At 51.3% G+C, this 20,671-nt stretch overlaps 2 protein-coding genes across 3 annotated transcripts in view; one reads left to right on the forward strand and one right to left on the reverse strand.

Moving 5' to 3' along the window:
• Window positions 1–1,197: 1,197 nt before the first annotated feature.
• Window positions 1,198–20,671, forward strand: part of FLI1 (Fli-1 proto-oncogene, ETS transcription factor) — a 123,394-nt gene continuing 103,920 nt past the window's right edge. The window contains exons 1-2 of one of the 2 annotated variants that reach the window (XM_082627384.1): window positions 1,198–1,380; window positions 2,590–2,670. In XM_082627384.1, the coding sequence (XP_082483510.1) occupies window positions 2,632–2,670 (39 nt within the window). In that variant the 5' untranslated portion in view covers window positions 1,198–1,380; window positions 2,590–2,631. Of the gene's footprint in view, window positions 1,381–2,589; window positions 2,671–9,394; window positions 10,129–20,671 lie in introns of those variants that run through there. The other variant, XM_082627385.1, reaches the window with a different exon arrangement.
• Window positions 4,642–9,599, reverse strand: LOC309808129 (uncharacterized protein; the record flags this gene model as incomplete). The annotated part of the gene is made up of 4 exons (XM_082628123.1): window positions 4,642–7,921; window positions 8,467–8,616; window positions 8,823–9,404; window positions 9,471–9,599. The coding sequence occupies 4 exons, from the start codon at window positions 9,597–9,599 to the stop codon at window positions 7,736–7,738; spliced, it is 1,047 nt and encodes a 348-aa protein (XP_082484249.1). The 3' UTR covers window positions 4,642–7,735.

Genomic DNA, 20,671 nt, shown 5'->3' on the forward strand with positions numbered 1-20,671 from the left:
TTTGGTCAGAAATTTCCAGAGCCAGTTGGAGGGGGAGGATAGGGAGGAGGGGGAGGTGGAAAGGAAGAAGCAGGTACTAAACAAATTTTCCCAGTGTCCAGAACCAAAGTAGCCAGAGATCTGGGTACCCCAGGAAGGAAGAGGAGGGGAAAGCTAGAGAAACTGAGACTAATTATCAGAGGTGTACAAAACTGTCGGTTTTGTTCTTACAAACTGACGCACTCTCTACTCTTACCTGTCACCTCTGCTTTCTTCTCTCCGCCATCCCCCTCCCCGCCAAAGTTCTGCTCTGGGGCCTGGTAAGCAGTTCCCTTTTACAGGAGACTCTGGAGAGGGGGGGCCAGTGTGTGAAAACGGCCCAGGGTCTGTGGAGAATGGCCCTGGGATGGGGCACCTGAAAGGCAGTGCGAGCATGACCCACAAATCGGAGCCCCATTCAAGGCCAGGTCTACAAGTGGCCTACAAGCCAAGAAATGAGCAACATTCCAGATTTCCAGAAAACACAAATCTGAGGACCCAGAAAAAATCCCTTAGTAAGAGTGTTTTTTTTAAATTGAAGTATAGTCGATTTACAATGTTGTGTTACAGCAAGTGTTTTTAAATGTATGTGTATTTTTTAATCAAAACCCCATAATAGTGTTGGTTCCCTGACACTTGCAATCTACTTGCTCTTATAGATGCTGCCTAGAAAATGTGAGTCAGGAGGTATATGCCTGGAGAGGACCAAATAAGAGAAAGGAGTCACTTTTAAGGAGGAAAAACTTAAGGGCTTGAAAAATCAAAGTAGACATCACTCATATCATTTAAATTTGAAGAATAATTCTTTGTGCTGCAGTCGTTTGAAACTCAATAATCAGCTGAAAGAAGGCCCTGGTTTCTACGTCTCCTCCTGGCTTGACTCGGTTGTGTGTCTTTACATTTATGATACATGGTGGTTTCTGGTGCTCCTTGACATTTCCTAGGAACACAGGGAGGTTTCTGGAAAAGCAGCTGGGGGCAGATGGGTGGCTGTCTATTAGAACAATTCATCAGACATCAGTTGAAATATTGATAAGAAAACGGAAATCAAATTAAAAGACGGAAAAGAGAGAGGAAGAGGGAGTGGGACGGAGAAAGCTGGAGAGAGGCGGCGGAGAGGAAAGCTGCAGGACGCGCAGACTTGAGTGGTTCCTGCAGCCCCCGAGGATGTGCAGGAGCTGAGGCTGCCTGTCTGGATACGCTGGAAAGAAAGGCAAACGTTGACTCTGGGCAGCCAGCAGGTTTAATTCCATTCTGCCAAGGATCGGGAGTCTGGGGGCAGAGGGGTCACACCAAGAGCTTGAACGCCCTGGAGTTGTCGGAGTCCAGCTCCTGCTGGCGGAGCAGGAAGGGGTGTCTAAGGTGGGTGTTCGTTTGCGAGGGATCTCTGGGGGGTGATGCAGGGTCACGGCTGCCTGCTTTAGGTGCAGCCTGGAGGCTTTCTGGGGCTCCTTCTCTCATTCTCTCCCAGGCTTTCTTTTCTGTCCGTTTTTCCCTCCTGCTCACTCTTCTTGCAATTTTCACTTCAACTTTCAAAGAAAATGGGGAGACTCTAGAGCAAGGGCACCAGGGGAGAACAGTGAATGGGAATCTAGGAGCCCGGAGAAATGTACCTGGTCCCTGAAGTTGTGTGTCTGTTGTGGCTTCGGGAGCCAAAAAGCTGGAATTCGTTAGTGGGGAGAAAAGCGTTTTATCAGAAACACATTGGCTGCTGTAGAAGCTGCGCCCTGCCACGTTAGAGATGGTTTAAGAGAAGGAAGGGAAGGAAGAGGAGAGAGACAGCCGCCAGACTTGGCCAGGCGGGGAGAGACTCATGCAGAGGCACCTGGCCTCCTAGGGTAGCTTTTTGCGCCCTCCAGTCCAAATATTCAAACTTCAGACCCCACCTCCCCTGCCACTAGAAATGAGGCCGCCTCATTCATTGTCTTTGTCTCTGCTGAGAAAACTCGATTTCTTCCAGAAGCGGTGGCGGTGAGGGGTGCGCTCTGGGAAAGGGGCCTCCACAGACCTCCAGAACCTTGAGCCAGGGGCCCTTCTAAGTGGTCCCCCAGCAGGGAAGAGGGAGACAGCTGGACGCTAATGGAGCCCTGGGGGGGTGGGGGTGGGTAGGGGAGTCAGGCAGAAGGTCTGTGCCCCGAGGGCCGCAGCGTGGGCAACTCTGTAAATATCTGTTTCCTGGAGCCTCGGGCTGCAAAGCTGAGGAGACCTACCTCTATCCTGGCCACCTTCTCTCCTCTGGCACCCCTATCCCCACCCCTGCATCCCCAGGTATGAAACTACGCAGGCCCTGGGGGAGACGGGCGTCTCTGGCTGCCGATGGAAGGTTACAGGACTGTAGGCAAGAGGCCCAACGATGTGAGCTGGCTCTCATCACCACCCCTTAGCCTGGAGCCTGGGGGACAGAGGCACAGGGTGGGTGACCGTGCCTGCACCCCACCCTCCCTCACTGGTCCAGGTGGATCGGAGCCTCCCAGCCCTCCTGTCGTCTCTCTTTTGCTCTCCCACTTCACCCTGCCCCCCACCGTCTCACCCTTGCTCCGCTCGCGGGTGACTGAGGTTTCTCCCACCCAGGTTGGTTCTTGGGCCTTCTCGACCCTTCCTCACCCACCCAGGATGTTTCAGACAGTCCCCGACACGTCATCTTACGTCAAGGTAAGACATGACAGCGTCTTTAAACAGGTAATGACCCCCCCAGCACCCCCAGACCCTCTCCCCGGACCTAGGGTTCCTTCCCCCTTTCCGCGGGAAAAGAGGCGGGTGGAGCGGGCCACGCTCTTAGCAGGTGGGTGTGGAGCTGGGGCCACTAGCTAGGCTGAATGAGGATGGCGCAGACCCTCGGGAATTCCTGGTTGAGGACCGAGCCTCTTGGCCGCTTCTCCTTGGGAGAATGGAGGTGGGCGAGCCTGGTGAGGGCCGTGCAGGAAAGCCGAGACGCCGGCACCAGGACCCGCGGGCCAGCGTCCGGTCCCGATGGGTCGTGCGCCCACGCCGCGCCGTGCACAGCAGGTTCCCCGAGTCAGGGGTCTGTGTGGACAAGAGTGTGAGGGTGTGAGCGCGCGCGTGTGGGTGCGGGCAAGTGATCGCGACGCGCTTCTCTTACGGGTTCGACACCCCCGGTCCTCAAGCCCACCTTCCTCGGCTCCACCGGCCCCTCAAAAGCGCAGATTCCTGTATTTGAAGGTATATCGAAGGGGGTTGGTTTTTTTTGTTTTTTTTTTTTTCCTTTTCCACAGCAGTTCCCAAGAATGTAAACAAACCGAGGCCAGGACATCTGGGTTACACGTTTAATGAAAATCCGCCAGCGGGGCGGGCCGAAGGTGCGGAGCTGCCCGGGGTGGGGACCGCGGCGAGGTCCTCTCGCATCCCAAGCGCGACCTCCCGCCCTCCGGGTAGCAGCCCAGATCCTTCCCCAGCTCCGAAAAGGAAGGACCGCTGCGGCTCAGCAAACTAACTCCCACCTACTTAGGGCTCGGCTCCGCCCCCTCCTTCCCGAAACCCCGCCCCGAGAGGCCCCCGCCCCTCCCTCCTGGCCCCCTCCGCTGCGTCCAGCATCCGCGAAAGCCGGGCGGAGTGACCGTCTGCAGGCACCGGGCACCTCGACGGCGTGGGGATTCTCGGGTCTTATCTGGGCTTGGCAATTATGCGTCCAGCCCTCCTCCTGTTTCTCTCAAGGGAAGTCTGTTGACACCAAGTAGCATCTTCCCCGCCTGTGGTCTGAAGGAGTCCACATAGTCACTTTGGGGAAGCCAGGTTTTGGAGGCTTGGCCGGGAAGGGCTGTTTAATCTATCAGTGATGAATGAATGAAAAACGAGTGAATCAATGGACGGGTAATCAGTAAACGGATGGGTGGATGGATGGCTCCCAGGAGGTGGCAGAGCAGACACAGACTACAGCGAGCTCGGTTCGCGGCGTCCAGGTTTCCTGGGGGGTTATGGGCGCGGTAACCCCTCCCACCCCACCGCTCCCGGGACGCGGGGCGCAGCTGACCCGGCTCTCACTCCCGGCTCTGCCCCGAGGGCTGCGAAGGGCCCCGGGGCGGGGAGCTGCAGTCTCTCTCCCATCCACTGGGACCCCCGAGCCTGCACATACCAGGGGACCCAAAACCTTAAGGATGACCCAGAGGGGCAAGTGGGAGCCCGGGAGCCTGACCCAGGCCAAGAGTCAGAGAGAAAGCAAACGGGCCCCGGCGAGTGGAGGGAGCCGCTGGGGGAGGGGGAGAGGGGCGGCAGTCTACGAGCTCCGGCCGCCAGGGGAGCCGCTCGCCGCAGGAGCTCCTTTCAAGGGGAAAAAATGGATTTTTCGGCAGCCACAAAGTTTGTATTGTTGCACAAAGAGGTGCATTGATGAGGTCGGGAGGTCCGCGTGGCGATGACAATCTTGGGTCTGTTCCGCAGGCTCCCTACGCCTACCATTTGCCAGAGGGGCACAAACAGTCTCCGGCCGCCAAGCCCCGGCCATCCCGCCTCAGCACTCGGCTCTGATATTATTGACAAACACGGCAGGTCCAGGCGCCCGGGCCCCAGGAGCCAGGAGACAGGCCGGGCCCTGGGGAACCAAGGGTGCCCACTCCACCCGGGCAGCGATCTGGGTTCCAAGTGCTCAAGGAGAACTGCGCAGGAGAGAGCATAGGGCGGGTTTGAGGCTGGAAGGAGCAAGAGAAAGGTGAAAAGGGGGAGAGCACTGTATTTGTACTAACTTATTTGATATTAATAACAGCCCTAGGTGGTGGTCCATTTTGCAGATGAGAAACTGAGGCATTGAGAGGTTCATGTAACCCAGCTTACAAGGGGGCAGAGCCAAGATACAAACAATAAGGGCAAAGTTGTGCTGCCTGCCAGGCGAGTTCTAAACACTCACTCCATCTTTACAACAGTCCTTTGAGGTAGATCCTATTATAAAGCCAACGTACAGATGAGGACATTGAAGCACAGAGAGGTTAAGGAACTTGTCCAAGGCCACAGAGCTGGTAAGTGCAGAGCCAGAATACAAACCCAATGAGCCGGGTTTCCCAATGCGAATGTTCAACCAGGACGTTCCACTTGCAGGTATCAGGGAGGGGCAGGAGACCCAGTGGAGGAACCCTGACCATGTCCTTGCGAGGTGCCCGCACTGGGCAAAGCACCTGTCAATCCCAGCGCCAGGAGCACATCCCCGAAGACCCCTCGCCGCCCCACTCGAGACTGGCAGGGTCCCCCACTTTCCCTCCTTACGAGTCACCCAGACTCCTTGTTCTCGCTCCCCCTCCAACCAGCGTGCTGGTTCAGCCCACGCTGCATTCTGGGGGAGACTCCCCCCCAACCAGACGAAAAGAGGCTGGTAGCCCCAGAATGTTCGCAACGGCGCGGCCCAGGGGCAGCATCTGGCCGGCAGGTCCTGAAACGGCGTTTCAAGGACACAGGTCTGTACTTTGCATACTGTTTGGGGCGGCTGGGAGGCAGGGCGGCTGGAGATTTGGAAAGGCTGAATTCTCCCTTCCCCCAAAGCCCCCGTCTAGGCGCCGCCACCGGGTGAGGGTCCCGGCACCTGGCTGGTCTCCACCTCTTGTCAGCCTGCGCTCTCTGGTCAGTCTCGGACTCCCTTGGGATTTCCTCCTCGACGCCGCGTGGTCTGGGGACCCGGCCCCGGAGCGCCAGGGGCTCGGGGCGCAGAGACCCTCCCCCTCCCGGGCCCTCCCGCCGCCGCGGCCTCCCACGTAGCGTTTTGAACCCTCTTGGCGCTAAGGCAAGAACGAGCGTGGGGAGCGGGCCGGGCCAGCAGAGGCTCTAAATCTTCCTTCAATCTGTGAGTCGATGAAGTCTGAGAAACAAATTCAAAGCAGGCGCGCCTGCAGAGCCTTCCTGCAGAAATATTCCCCGGCATTCAAGCGCATCCAGGGGCGGCTCGAGCTGCCTTGTTTGGCTAAGGTCAGACGAGACTCGAGTTCTCCAATAAAAATAAATCTCAAATTAATTATGGCCTCGAGCGAGGGGCCAGACACTTGAAGCTGCAGTTGTGCAGTCTGGAGTTTTGGCGCTCGTTCGCCCATCCCTCCCCCGCGTGCCCTCCCCCACCCCCCTTGCCAGCTCGAATACCCGCCGAGGCCGCCGGACCAGAGGGGCCGGGAGGAGGGAGGACGAAAGGGGAAGGACCCGCCCGCGACGCCCTGCCAAGCCTGGCATCTTCCGGGGTTTCAAGTGACCGGAGGTCCCGAGGTCTGGAGGCACCCCAGGGACCCGGCTCCGGTTGTCGCGTCCTCCCACCCCCAACCCGGGCTGGGACCGAAGAAGCCCGGGAAGCCGCGTCTGGAAAGTCTTGACCGGGTCAAAAGGGCTGACATTGAGCGAGCCAAGACACGTTTCACCCCGCCGCTCCCCTCCCGGGGGAAGCAGGACTTCCGCATCTTTGAAAATATTGTCAAGTGCGGATGGTGCGAGGCAAGTCGCCCCACCACAGTTGCAATGAAAATGCTCCAAGTCCAAAGGTTCCCCGAGTACTCGCCCCCGTGGGCATGCTTACTGCACGTGACCTTAAGACTCAGAAACGTGTGGTGGGCTCTTTTGTTGGTCCCCCCCCCAACCCCGACCCCCCGGTTGCTAGCTTTTGTTTTCAGTGCGGGTTTGGCTCCCTTGGCTGTGAGCTACCCCTGACTTGAAAGCCAGCCTGGGCTGGCGGAGTGGGCAGGATGGTACTGGGCATCAGCTCCTGGTCACCAGCCCTGCCCAGTCTGGGAAAGGGAGAGGCAGGACAGTCTCTGGTGAGCCAGGAAAGAGGGTGTGAGCAAATTCGTGGGCTGGGGTAACCAGCCCCTAGCTGGGCCTGGAGAAGGGAGAGGAGGGGGAGGGGAGAGGGCAGAAGAGGGGTGAGGAGAGAGAAGGGGAAGGATTCCCCCTCCCCAGCTCCAAGACCGTTTTCATCTGTAGCTGCTTCACCACAGGCTCTCTATCAATTTGTCTCAATGCAAACATTCGAAATATTCTCTTTGGCTGCTCGTGAAAACAATGTGAGCTGCCAGGATCAAACCATCTTTCCAGATGTCTGGTGGCAACCACATTAAACAGGGCAGACTTGTTTACTGTTGTGTTTGGTTTGGGCTGTTTTCCCCCTTCAGGATTTAAAAAAGCAGCAGCAGCAGTCGAGTGGGACATCAAACCCAGAGTTACATAAGTGGGCAGCCCTGCCCACTGCCATGCCAATGCGGGTCACAGGGAGACTCAGATTCCCTCAGAGGGCTCTTCAGAGTTGGGGGGCTCTTCTTTCTGGGTGGAGGACCTTGTGAATGGACAGGAGCTTCTGACAGAGGGGCTGGTATACGTTAAAAGTCACGGCCCCAGTGCCAGTCAGTGAGTCACTAAGGGGTGACAGCTGTACCAGTGCCAGCCTCCTCCCCTCCCCACCATCTTCAAAATTACAAAATTGCCAGAAGCTTTGGTTTTACAGGCAGAAACAGAAAGTGCTGTTGATTTCCACAGCTCAGACAGGAGGGCAAGTCCTCATTTTAATCTAGTTCCACATTGAGTTCTCCTTAGGGGAGAGGCAGCTCCTGCTAAAAGGAGTTGGGGATACTAGAGATGTTGGGGTGACTTACTGATCAGAGCAGTGAAGCCAATCTGTTATTTGCCAGGCTGGACAGGAGTTGGGAAGAGACACCTGGCCAATGTTTTGCCACAGAGGAGCCTTCTCAAGTACTAGGAAGACTGGGTGTAGAAGGGAGAGACGCTGGCTGGCCTGCGGTGGCCTTTAACGGCCTGAGTGTTTGCCCAGCACCAGGAAGGGGGCCTCCGGCGGTAGACTGGAGTTCTCTCTGCCTGAAAGAGGGGGAATGTGGCCGGGGGTGCCGGGTTTCTGGTCAGGTCCGTGTGGGAAGCGATTTCCCCGCACCCTCCTGAAAGCCTTGTTGTCGTTTGAAGGTCGGCAGAGTCTGGGCTGAAAAGGAAACAATTTGGGGTTTGAAAGGATGTAATTCATTCTTCCTTTCCCTTTAACCTCTTTCCTCTCTGGAAAGCATGTGGAAACGCTGAAGGGAAGAGAGAGAGGGCGGGCGTCGGGGCCGAGGGGAGGAAAGGGTTAAGCCTGATTTCTTTTAATTGAACTCCAGAACTGGTGGCCCCAGGCAAAGGGGGGGACTGACCTCGCTAGAGGTAACCAGATGTGGCGGTCCCAGGGGAGCCCCCGAGCAGACCCCTGGATTGAGAAGCAGACAGGAGGTGGGGGGGGGCCAGCCCGGCCCCCATCCCACCCCCACCCCATCCCCCCACCCCTCTCCCCCTTACGCACACCGAGTCACAATTGCTGGCAAGCTGCACCCGCCACTCCAGGTCTGGTCACGTTCAGACCCGTGTCTGTATTCGAACCCAAAATTGGAGCTGAATTGATGAGACTAATTTCGAGAAGGGGGTGGGGGGAGGGAGGGAGGCCAGCGAGCTCTCGGGCTCAACTGCTCCTGAAGAAATAAAGAATTAATAAGTCACCTTTTTCGCCGCTGTGGACACCCTTTTGAAAGTTTTTCTTTCCAGTTGACTCGGATCTCCTCTGGATTTTTTCTCCTCTTTCTCCGGGTGGACTCTTAAATAAAAGTGAGAAAGTCCAAAGCGTGGTCTGGAGAGCGTGGACAAGGTAACCTGTTTTCGGAGGAGGTCGGGGAGAAGCGAGTCAGGCCGAGAGCGCCCGGGGGTCCCCTCGCTGTGCCAACTGGAGCGGGCGGCGGCACTGCGGAAGGACCCGGGAGGTCTCCGGGTGGCGGGGCCCGACAAGGCGGGCCGAGGGGAGGTTGGCCTCACGGCGGGGTGGGGATGATGGTCTGGAGCCCCGGCCCCGGGGGTCTCACCCGGGAGAAGTCTGGGTCGGTGTGGGGATGTTGCCTGCTGTGCTTTGGAGACCCGCCGGCCAGCCTGGAGCGATCGTCTCTCCGTAGTGTAGGTTTCTTGGGGCCCAAGGTGGCATTGCATAGGCGGCTTTGACCCGAGTGCCAGGGCTTGGGCCATCGGGTTGGGGTATGTGCCAGGGAGTTGACCCTAGAAGGCGCGGAGCAGTGGCCTGGGGTGCCGCAGGTCCCGGCCCTCGGCGGGCGCCGGGACCTCCCCAGTAGCGGAGGGGCCGAGGCGCTCCTCCCCGCGTGCGTCCCTTCGCTCACAGCTCGCTGGGAGCCGAGTCCACGCCCCCGACTGCCGGGGTCCGTCCGAAACCGCCCCGAGTCCGCGTCGATGGGTGAGCCGCTCCGGGAGTCTGCGCGACTCCGCAGCCGAGGGCCCGAGTGGAAATATTCCCATTGGATGCACTTTCTAATGGTTGGTCGGCTTCGGTCTGCGTCCGGATCTTCCCGGGCAGTAGGCTCCAGGTTATCCCCAGCCCGAGTAAACTCTCCCGCCCCCCGCCTCCCCCCTCCACCCCCGAAAAAGTTTGACTCCGGCTGGAAAAAACATTAATGAACGTATCTGTGGGAAGAAACGGAAAGTGAATGAGTCAGGAGGGCCACCTTCGGCCAACGGCCCCTGGAAAGGAAGGAGGCCAAAGGCGTTCGGTGTTGGACTTTGGGGGAAGGTGTGGGGGGAGGCATGCAGACTGCGGGAATCTGGGCGCGGGCGCTGGGCGTGGACCCCGGCATTGTTCCCAGCTCGCTCTTATCTCCCGGGAGCAAGTATCCTGTGTGCGCAGCGCATGAATGTATCTGGGCATCTCCGCGTGTATTTATATAGTGTGTGTGATGCGAAAAGCAGGACCCGCGGAGGGGAGGAAGAGGGGGTGTGAGTGAGTGGGGGAGAGGGAAGACGAGGGGGAGCAGAGGGGAGAGAAGAGAAGAGAGAGGAGAGCGAGAGACAGAGAGAGAGAGAGAGAGAGAGAGAGAGAGAGATAGGACTTCCTCCCCATTCGCAAAGTGAAGTCACTTCCCAAAATTAGCTGAAAAAAAGTTTCATCCGGTTAACTGTCTCTTTTTCGCTCCGCTACAACAACAAACGTGCACAGGGGAGCGAGGGCAGGGCGCTCGCGGGGGGCACGCAGGGAGGGCCCAGGGCGCCAGAGAGGCCGCGCCGGGCTAATCCGAAGGGGCTGCGAGGTCAGGCTGTAACCGGGTCAATGTGTGGAATATTGGGGGGCTCGGCTGCAGACTTGGCCAAATGGACGGGACTATTAAGGTAAGCGACCGGGCGGTGGGCGCGGAGCGCCGGGGTCGGCCGGGGCGGCGAGGCGGCGGGCAGGCTGGGCGCGGGGCGCCGGGGTCCCGGAAGACGTGGCCACTCTCCCTTCCTTCCGCGCCCCGGCTTCGCGCCGTCTCCTCCCGCGCTCGGGTGGCGAGTCTCGCAGGCGGGGGCGAGCCGCCGGGCTCCCCTCCGAGAGCGATCTCCCCCGCACCCCTTGCCCGGAGCGGAGACCGGCCCCCTCCCACCGCGCTGCCGGCCGGGCTGCGGGCGGCGGCGGCGGCGTGAAACCCGGGGAGCCGGGCGCCGATCGCAGCCGGGGGCCGGAGACCTCCGGGGCCACCACTCCCACCCGGCGAGCCGGGCACCCCGGCCCCGGCACTGGGCACCCTCCCGGCGGCCGGCTTCCTCTCCCCCGAGGCCGAAGACGGCGGGGGCGGGCGGGCAGCCGCCAGCAGCCCGGGCCCCTGCCGGGAGGGCCCAGGGACGGGCAAGTGGATTGGTTGCAGGCGGATCGGGGTGCGAGTGAGTGTGTCTGGGGGTTTGTGTGCGCGGGCTGCTCCAGATGGAAGCCCTGTTTACATGTCAGCGCGGGCCGGTTTCCCTTCCTCTTGGTACTTCTGTTGCCGGGCTCTCGGCGCTCGGGAGCTGCCGGCTCCTCGGGACTAACGGGCCGGCCTCGCCGCTCCTCCGCCGGGGCATCTTTTTCCCGGCCGGTCCGCGCCGCTCCGCACGCTCGGCTCCCGCACTCCGCGCCCGGGCTCCCACCGGCCTCTCGAAGAGGGTCCCGCGCCTGCGGAGCCGCTCCTCCTAAAGTAAGCGGCCCTGAGCCGGCGGCCCGGACGACTGCCTGCTACCCCCCAGCCCCTAGCCTCACCCCGCGCCTCGCGCCTGGGTCCACGTTGCCAGGTGCAGCCCAGAGGGACGGGTGAGGGTCTGGGTTTCACCGTAGACTTCACGAGGGTTGACTGCCTGCTCCCTCTGGAAGGGGGAAGTGGAGCCAGAAGCAGAGAGGAGGGACAGCCCCTAATGTGACTGGCCTTAAGAGGCCCGAGAGGAATGAATGGGACCAGGAGTTGGCTGCGAGGCTGTCCCCCAACACCAAGCCCAAGTCGGTCTGGAAAAGCTATTAGGCTGGTGAGGTGGGGACTGGCAGAGCCCGCCATTCCCAGAACCCAGAGGAATCAAATCTTTGCTCAGGGCTGAGGAAGAGGATGTTGGGCTTGGAGAATTCAGGAGATTTTTATCATTTGGGTGGGGTAGTGGTTTTTATTTTCTAAGTTTTTTTTTTCTCTGAAAGTTTGAAATATGCTGACTTAAGTAAAAGGCACCAACAGCAGGAACTTGAAAATGTGGAGATGAGATTACTGATTGTATTGGGTTGAAGGGAGCCTCTGTGAGCCTGGGTTCCTCCAGTTTAAGGTGCATGGGTGAGGAATGGGTGAGAGGGCATTCCTGTAGGGAGGTGGTCACCCACCAGCCATTTCACGCCAGTTTCTCTTCTCATTGGTGGGTGCCTGCAAGAGTCTCAGTATCCCTGGTTCAGTAATAAGATGTTCCACTCTAGGAAACTTCCCTCACTAGGATGCTTGCCACTTACCCAGAAGGCCCCCAGCTGACCCGGAAGGGTGGTAAGATGGCTCCAGGGTCTTATGTGGACACCCTAAGGAGAAGTGAAGCAATATCTCCCCGATGCTCAGACCTCTTGGCACAGGCCCTGAGGGTAGGGAGGAAGCTGTGGTCTGTGAACCCAGGATGTGCTAACCTCTTTAGCTGCATACACAGGGATTGGCATGGCCGTCAATGAGAACAAGCTTAGACCAGGACCCTGGCACTTCATGCCAGGGTGGGAGTGACAGGATTCCTTCTCACCTGGTGATGGGAGCCTGTGAGTCCCATCCAGACCCTCCCCCGGAGCACCCTTGTCTCTGATCCAGGTTGCCTGGCTGCTCTGCTGGTGGGCAGAGCAGAGGCTTTTCAAGCAGGCTTCTGCACTGCCCAGCGTTCTGAAGGATTGAGTGTTTAGTGTATACTTTGGTATTGAAATTGTGTGAAAGCCACAGTTTCCTGTTCATGGGTGACCTTCGGATCTTGGGGTTCCCAGACCCCACTCTCACATTGGTTCAAACACTGTGTTTGGAGAAGACAGTGGACAAGGAGAGGCCAGGGGACTTCTGGTCTCTGTGCAAGGATGCACAGTCCATTCAGCCAGTATGAGCTTCAAACTCTTTGTAAAAGTGAAATAGTGGGACTAAATTACCTCTACAATAGTGCCTTTCCAATCCTTTCAGTTCCTAAAATATCACGCTCACATGCTCTTGCAAGAACATGTACCTACATGTCCACAAAATCCAGTTCTAGGCTGAGAGAGGTCAGAAGACACCACACACCATGTCGAATTTGTAGACACAGATTCAGAATGTGTGTTCCCAGTTTGAATGGCCTTGACAAGTCATCTTTGACTAATTCTGGCATTTGATTTTTATGCACCTGCGTATTTCTTCCTCATATATGAAGCATACTTATATTTCAAAATACCTCTGGGTCTCATCACTGGGGAGCTGTTTGGTCCAGAATGCCAGGGAAGTCTGGATTCCTTTGCAGAAGCTTTTTTACTTTGTGCATAATTTGCACAACTTCTTGTGATTACAAAATCTTAACTTCATCACCCTTGTTATAATAAGTCCTTCTGTATTACGCTCTCTTCTCCTCTCCAAGAATGTCTCCTGGGAAGGCTCCGAGCATCATGTTGGGAGCACCAAAATTTGCAGGAGGCCTTCTACTGTTCTTTTGCCACAGATAAGTTAGCCTAAATATTAAACAACACCCTATACCACCTTGCTCCCCACGGAGATGGTATCAGTTGTTAAAAAGCATGTGATACTGTTTGCTGCTTTAAGAATGACCTGGTTTCCAAAACTGCACCTTAGTTCTAGGCAGTCTTCAACTGAATCTACTTATTTCATCTATGGAGGCTTGATTCAGTCAATGCACATGGTACCATTAAAGACGGGGAAACAGTCAGAGAAAATGCAGACCTGGTGAATGAAATAGGGAAATGAACTGGGGACTCCGAGTCAGAAAACCTGGGTTCATTCTCAGTTCTGCTGCTCTGTTGCTGCGTGTCCTATAGCAAGACACTAAGCTCCTGGAGGCTCAGTTTTCTCATCTATAAAATGGGGCCAAAGTACCTCCTTGCACAGTAAGGATTCAATAAAGTCTGGTACCTTCGTTGACTGTACATTAGTTGAATTTCTCCTTGGGGACAGGGCTTGTGGGGATCGATTGGCCAGAAAATTAGATCACAGGTATGGATTTATTATAATAGGTATTTCAGTAATGCTATGAATCTTAATTAGGGGTCTCTTATGTTCCAAGGCTCTGGTTTATGTGTTGAGGATAAAACAGGGGTCAAAACCCTGCTGGAATTTACACTCTGGCGGAGGTGACAGACACATAAATAAATAATTCTATGTCCAGGGTGATACAACTTCTGAAGAACAGTAAAGCAGGTTAGGGAATAGAAAGCAATGTGGTTGTATCAGCCATAATGGTCAGGGAGGATGCTTGCAATGAAGTGGCAGTTGAGCAGAGATACTATCAGCTTTCACCCTTTACCTCAGCATCACACAACTAGTACATGTTGGGAGAGCAAAACGGGAAAGGAGGGTTGAGGTGACAGCTGGGCTTTGAAAACCAGCAGAGTCCACGAGCCAGACTGGCCCAGGCTGCAGGTTACCACTGACAGTGCATGTCCAGACGGGAAACTTCAGGATGGGATCCCGGGAGAAAGCAGCAGAGAGATGGATACCCGGGAACAAAGACTTTACTTCTGTCATTAGAGGTGGATGCTGTCTTCACTCTGAGAGTGAACCGCTCACCCACCTGCATCTTTTAATTAACCTTCGTAGCGCCTAGATTCACGAGAACTCCGGGCGAAACAGGCTGTGTCTTTTTCTCTGTCCCGCGACCACATAGAATTGCCTCCCTCGGGGAGTTACCAGACGATGAATCCTATTTGTTTGTGAATAATTTCTACCACTTCAGCTGCTGTGCAACTTCACGTTTTCAGGTTTGCAACTTTAGAGCTTTAGAGATTATTTAGCTCCATATCCTCCTTTTATGAGAAGGGAAACTGAGGCCCAGAGTTTACTGAATTATCCAAGATCACATGGTTGACTAGTGACAGAGTCAGGGTGACAATGCAGGGCTCCTAACCCTCAGGCTAGTGTTCTTTCCACTGTACCATGAACATTTTATTTGCTTTCTTTACATTTTTATGAGTTATAGAACCCTGGAGGCAATGTGTTTCTGTGTGTGTGTGTGTGTGCATGTGTGAAAGAGAAAAAGACAGACAGAGACAGAAACAGACACACAGAGAGGGACAGAGACAGAGAAATAAGCTTTTAAAAAATATCATGGAGAATCTGACTCTTTAGACTAAAGACACTTCTGTTATTTAATGAAAAATGTATTGCTACCATCTTGAATTATTTCCATAATTCATAAAAAAAATCCCAAATTTCTGGATAGGATTTTTACATAATTTTTAAGAATTTTTCCAAAATAAACCCTTCTCTTTCTGTAGACAAACAAGATCTCCATAATCAGGAGACAACAAAAAATAGAGTATTTTACTTAAATAGCCCATAGGCCTCTCTACAGACCAGGGACAGGTGGGCTGAATTCCTATTTCAATTATTTTAATAATTGAATATTTGACTATTTAAATAAAATATATTCAAATGCATTGGAACATATCTTGTGGCCCAAGATATGTAGTCTGTGTATTAAGTAGGTCTTCAATAATAACCACAGTATGTAAGATTTAAGATTTCGATGTCTCTTTCTATTTGGGGTCAACCAGTTAATTTGGTATTGGTTTTGAAAGGTGGTTGATTTAAACCAAACCTCTTTTCTAGAAATGTAATATTAGACAAATGCTAGCACTGAGTTGCCCCAGCCAAAAAAAAAAAAAAAAGAGTTGGGAAAATTTTATGATGATGAACCACCAGGCAGGATTTCAAGGGGTCTGAGGCTTTTATCCTCCCTCAAACATCAGAAAATATCCCCAAATTGTAAGTCAACACTCAGGCCATCGGCAAGGTCTTCATCTTCTGTGGGAAAAGTCTCATTCTACCTGAAGCTTGATAGAAAGATTTTCAGATTAGGGTCCAACTGTCTAGAGTTAGAATGAAAAAAAACCCTACTAGTTTCATTCATTTTAGACATGCAGTTACATTATGTAGGTATAGAATAATTTTTTTGTTTTGTTTAGCTTTGAATAACAAGACTTTCCTTTTTTGGCCTGTCTTGAAACAGTCTTTCTAAGTCTATCTTTTGTTTGTTGTTTTGTGACAAACTGAGAAGACTAAAGGCCATTGGCCACTATCTACACACACACACACACACACACACACAATCTCACAAAATCTTCAACCAGCCATAATAGCATTTTTGGAAATCTCAGAGCTGTGCAGGTGTCTTTCTCTCTGCAGAAGATTACACACTGTTTCATTTTCTGTTGCTTTAATGACATTTATCTATAGTGTTCATCCCATTCATGTGCTAATTCATCAGTGGGACAGCATTACTAAGTGATGTCACTCTAATTCTTCTACTGACCTGATAGACTCAGCATCCGTAGCCCACGGACTTTGAGGTGTTTCCCCGGAGGCAATGGATGGGGTGTGTCTATCCCCACATTATCACCTGTAGGACCAATATCTTGGACATTTGACAGAATTACACAATCTATGGAATAACCCTTTTCCATACAAAGCTAGCTGGCCTTATGGGAATTTGTCACCTTAGTCCCATTGGCATCGTAAGCTGATGCCAGCTGTAGCATTGCAGGTCAGTAGGTCTGCTGCATGGCTGTTAGGCAGGAGCTGAACTAGGTACTAAATGCTATCAAGGGCTTCCCTGGTGGCGCAGTGGTTGAGAGTCCGCCTGCCGATGCAGGGGACGCGGGTTCGTGCCCCGGTCCGGGAAGATCCCACATGCCGCGGAGCGCCTGGGCCCGTGAGCCATGGCCGCTGAGCCTGCGCGTCCGGAGCCTGTGCTCCACAATGGGAGAGGCCACAGCAGTGAGAGGCCCACTACCGCAAAAAACAAAACAAACAAACAAATGCTATCAAGACACCAGGCTGGTGGCAGAAGGGCTGCCGCCCTTGAGACAGAGCAGGAGGAGAAGCCGTGTGTGTGTGTGTGTGTGTGTGTGTGTGTGTGTGTGTGTGTGCACAGCAGGATGCAGTAGTGTTCTGCTAGCCTCAAGGAACGAAAGGGCAACTTCAACTGGAGAGACACAGAAAGACCGAATAATGAGAGTTATGTGTTTAGTCCCTTCTGTTTACAAAGTACTTTCATATACACCCTTGCATTTAATCCTCAAAACAACCCTGTGGGAAGTAATATCATCACAACTCTGTTATATCGGGGAGAAATGAAGGTTCAGAAAGGTTAGGTAACTTGCCTAAGATGACAGCTAATAGGTGACAGATTTGGTTTTTAAGCCCAGGGCTTCTTTTTCCAGAATACTTGTTTTTTTTCTACACACCAGCCACACTGCCTCTTGGCTTTGAAGCATGGGTAAGACTTGCACAGGAAGATATGGTTCAGGGGCTTTCTAGGAAAGTGGAATACTTTTGTGTGTGTTGGGGGGCATATGAAGGAGAAGGTAAGCATGGAAATATTGGGTGGAATTACATTATGGACGACCTTAAATACCATAAGAAAGAATTTAGGTCTTACCAAATACATAGAAAGGAAGAATCACAAAATTTTTAATAGAGGGATGATCTAGGTAATTGTACAAATTTTAGAAGACTTCCTATTCTCACCCTGCTCCTTAAGAAATGGAGATGGAAGTGGCTCCATCACTTATCAGAGGCCATAAGAAGTGAGCAGCAGAAAGGATTAGAAAACCAGTGATAAATTCAGGCCCCCAGACCATGCTATCAGCTGTGTTTAAAGATGTTTGTTTATTAAATATGGAGTCAAGAGAGGGAGGAGAAACTCTGTTTCACCAGATCTCATAAAAATGTGATTATCCTTTCCCTCCTTTGACTGTGTGTTCTTTCGTAGTTGTTCTAGAGATTTCACCACAAGCTGTCTTTTCAACGGGGCCATCTATCCTGGGCTACCACTTTAGTTCCTTTTGAGAATGAGTCAGCAGAGAGTAAGTGAGAAGAGACAAAAGGAAAAGTTGTTTCCCTGAAACTCAAATCCAATTTCTATGGAAATTCAGACAAGTCTGACAGACTTTCATAGGTTTGCTGGGCCCATCACCTCACTTAGAAATACTGACATTTCTCCCAAGCAAACCAAAAACTCGGAGAGTTACCACCATCTTTCCAAGTAGGATCAGAGATTATGTGTTCAGATACACTTTCAGATAATTCAGATCAACTTTATAACAGCTTCAAAATGGCTTATACCCACAAAAATGAACCAAAATACTGAATATTTGAGACATTTCCCATCTTCGGGGAGCAATGTGCCTGCCATTTAGATCATGATCAAAATTCCAGAGTATGTATTTTTTCAAGCCACTTCCAAGAAAATGCAGACTTGAAATGTGAAGTGTGTTCCCCACAGCAGGGCCCATTTTCTCAGACAGTGCCATGCGTCCCAGGTAACAAAAGACGGTATGTCACATCCCAGTGCACACTTGCAAGCGGCCAGCATTACAGGTGTCACGGGAGCTTTAACTCTGCAATTCTAGACATATGTGGTTTTCTCGTGTCTACTGGAATCTAACATACCAGGAGCAGGGTTGTTAGGTCTGAATATATGGGAATTCACTGATTTTTCGTGGGAAGAAGTCTGAGAGTGAACAATTTTGCAATATTGTTCATGTAGCAGAAATGTGAAAACAAACAGGTTAATATTATAAAATTACTCAGCTCGTGAGTTGTCAGTGCTTTTGCAATCTATATAGATGCATATACTTACATCAAAATGCTTATGCCTGAGAGTCCTTTTGTCTTCAGGTATTTATCACTTAATTCATACTCATGCGTTTACTCATTCAACTAAGTGTTGAAAACTATTGCGAGGCACAGTGCTCCACAGAACTCCACACAAACGAACAAGAGCAGGATGCCTTCACTGTTTCTTCCAGGCTTCTAGAGAGTAGAAGTTTCTCTGCTTACTGATTTTAAGCTCTGACTATTGGAGTTTCCAAAAGAAGCAGTACTCACTGGGGGAATCTTTATTTGTGGCTTTTTTTACAAGGAAATGTAGGCACATTTTCCCAAGAGTAACACCCAGCTTATAATTTCCATTGACCCTTTATTCTTGGCGATACTAGTCCATTGTATGGACATTTTTGGAAGTCCCGGGCTTCAGCCAGGGAAACTCCTTCTTCTTCTTATTCTCCCTTTCTCAGCTCTAGTTCTTCTATATATTAACATAAAGAAAAATGCCATAAGTAAAGTGAAAAGATAAATGAGAAACTGAGAAAGAATATTTCCCATACATCAAACAGAGGGCACATGTCCTAAGATATAAAGGCTATTTACCAATCAATAAACAAAAGGTAGACCTCTTAGCAGAAAAATAGGCAAAAATGCTACAAATAACTGCTAGAAGAAGAAATGCAAATGGCCAAGAAGCATATGAAAAGAATCTCAAGCATGTATATATTCAAATGAAATTAATGAAGTTCCAACAGTTATCACCTTTGAGGATAGCACAGATTAAAACAGCTTAACAATGCCTCATGTTAGAAAGAATAAGGGGAAATGTCACTCTCTATCCCTCCTGGTGGATCTCTAACTTGGTACACTCATTCTGGAATGCAATTTGGAAACAATTACGGTGATGTTAAGTATTTATACAAATTTGATAATAATTCCAAATCTAAAAATGTATCACACAGACATGTTCACTCGGATACCAAAGATACACGTACAAGATGTTTATTGTAGCATTGTTTGTAATGGCAAAAACTGGAAAGAATCTAAACGTCCATCAATACAGAACTAGATAAATAAATTTTAGAAGACTCGTATAAAAAAAGCCGTGCAATTGTTGAATGGAATAAAATCAATTGTCTATATACACTGATTTAGAAGGTTCTCCAAGGTATACTAATACATGGGAAAATACAAATTACAAAATATGTGGTCCCATTTCTGTAAAAAAAATTTGAAAATATTTATTTATTTGTTTGTTTGTTTGTTTCTGATTAGACCCTTCCAGAAATTGTCTATGCATAAATAATCATACATGTGTGTGCGTTTTCAATGTTTTGCTTTGTTTTGGTTTTTTGTTTTGTTTTTTTTTAAAGAGTGGCTGCTTCTGGGCAGGGAAAAGTAGACTTTTACTTTTCACACTATAAACATGTGGTATTTGGCTTTTTCAATCACTAGTATATATTACTTTTATAATTTAAAAAACCGATGTAAAAAATGAAGAGGGACAATTAGAAATAGATTTGTAAAAAATAAGCTGAGCACCATCATTCTAGCCCCAGTGTGCTGATATCAGAGATTTGGGGATCCCATTTTCACAGTAAACTACGGAGAAAAATTGTCCAGCCAAGGATCCGGGGACCTGAATTCTAGCTCCAGTTCTACCCGAAACGAGCTCTGAGATCGTAAACAAGTCACTTCACGCCATTAGCATTTGTGTAAATTTCCTCATGTTAAAGATTTTCTCATCTATAAATTGAAGGTATGATTTCAAAAGTTTCTTTTAGCTCCCGTGTTTATAAGACTCTGATCCCAGGCAGGCTTTAAAAGCATTTCTTATTTGGGGGCGTGGGTGACTGAACTCACAGAAGTTCCATCTGGGCCCATGTGGCTCTTCTCCACAATCCCAAAGATAAGTCATAGAGTGTTCTTGCAGCCAGTTGGAGGCTGGGGGTCTTAGGAGGTGCTTCCTGAATTTCCGTGAGCTGGTGTTTTTATTACCAAGTGACACTGGAGCTGTGTTAATCCCTTTGCATTAATGTAAGCTAACAATGGAGCCTGACTCTGCTTTGGGGTCTTACACTCTTTCCCAAAATTTGGTCTCATTTAAAACCCAAAACACATTTGGTCCCAAGTGCCTTTTCCTTGGACTTTTTAAAAATTCTGTTTAATTGAAGGGAAATTGAATTCGTCTGGTTTTGATTCATTTACACTTAACTCTTTAAAAAAAAACAAACATTTTTTTATTTTGAGGACATATTTGATGTCCAGGAAGAATTTTGAGCCTCTTAATGAGTTTTCTGGGAGGCTTTTTTTCTTCTTCTTCTTAAAACAGGAAGTGGTGCTAGGCTTTGGGCAAACACAGTCAACCCTTCTGAAAGGCCCCAGTTCAGTTTGAAACCATATCACCCACCATTTTGCATGAGCCCCAATGGCCCTTGCTGAGGCCATTTTTTCCTTACCCCTCACCTGAGAGTAAGAGATGCACTCACCTTCCATCTGAGGGGAATAGCATTGAGGATGGGTAATCACAGTCAGAAGAAGAAAAAGAAGGAGCTATTTATCGAGCTCTTACTATGTGCCAATATCTGTTTTCACCTTTATGGACATACTTCTTAAAA

The sequence above is a fragment of the Mesoplodon mirus genome (assembly GCF_964341445.2).
Source record: "Mesoplodon mirus genome assembly, chromosome: 7".
NCBI lineage: Eukaryota > Metazoa > Chordata > Mammalia > Artiodactyla > Ziphiidae > Mesoplodon > Mesoplodon mirus.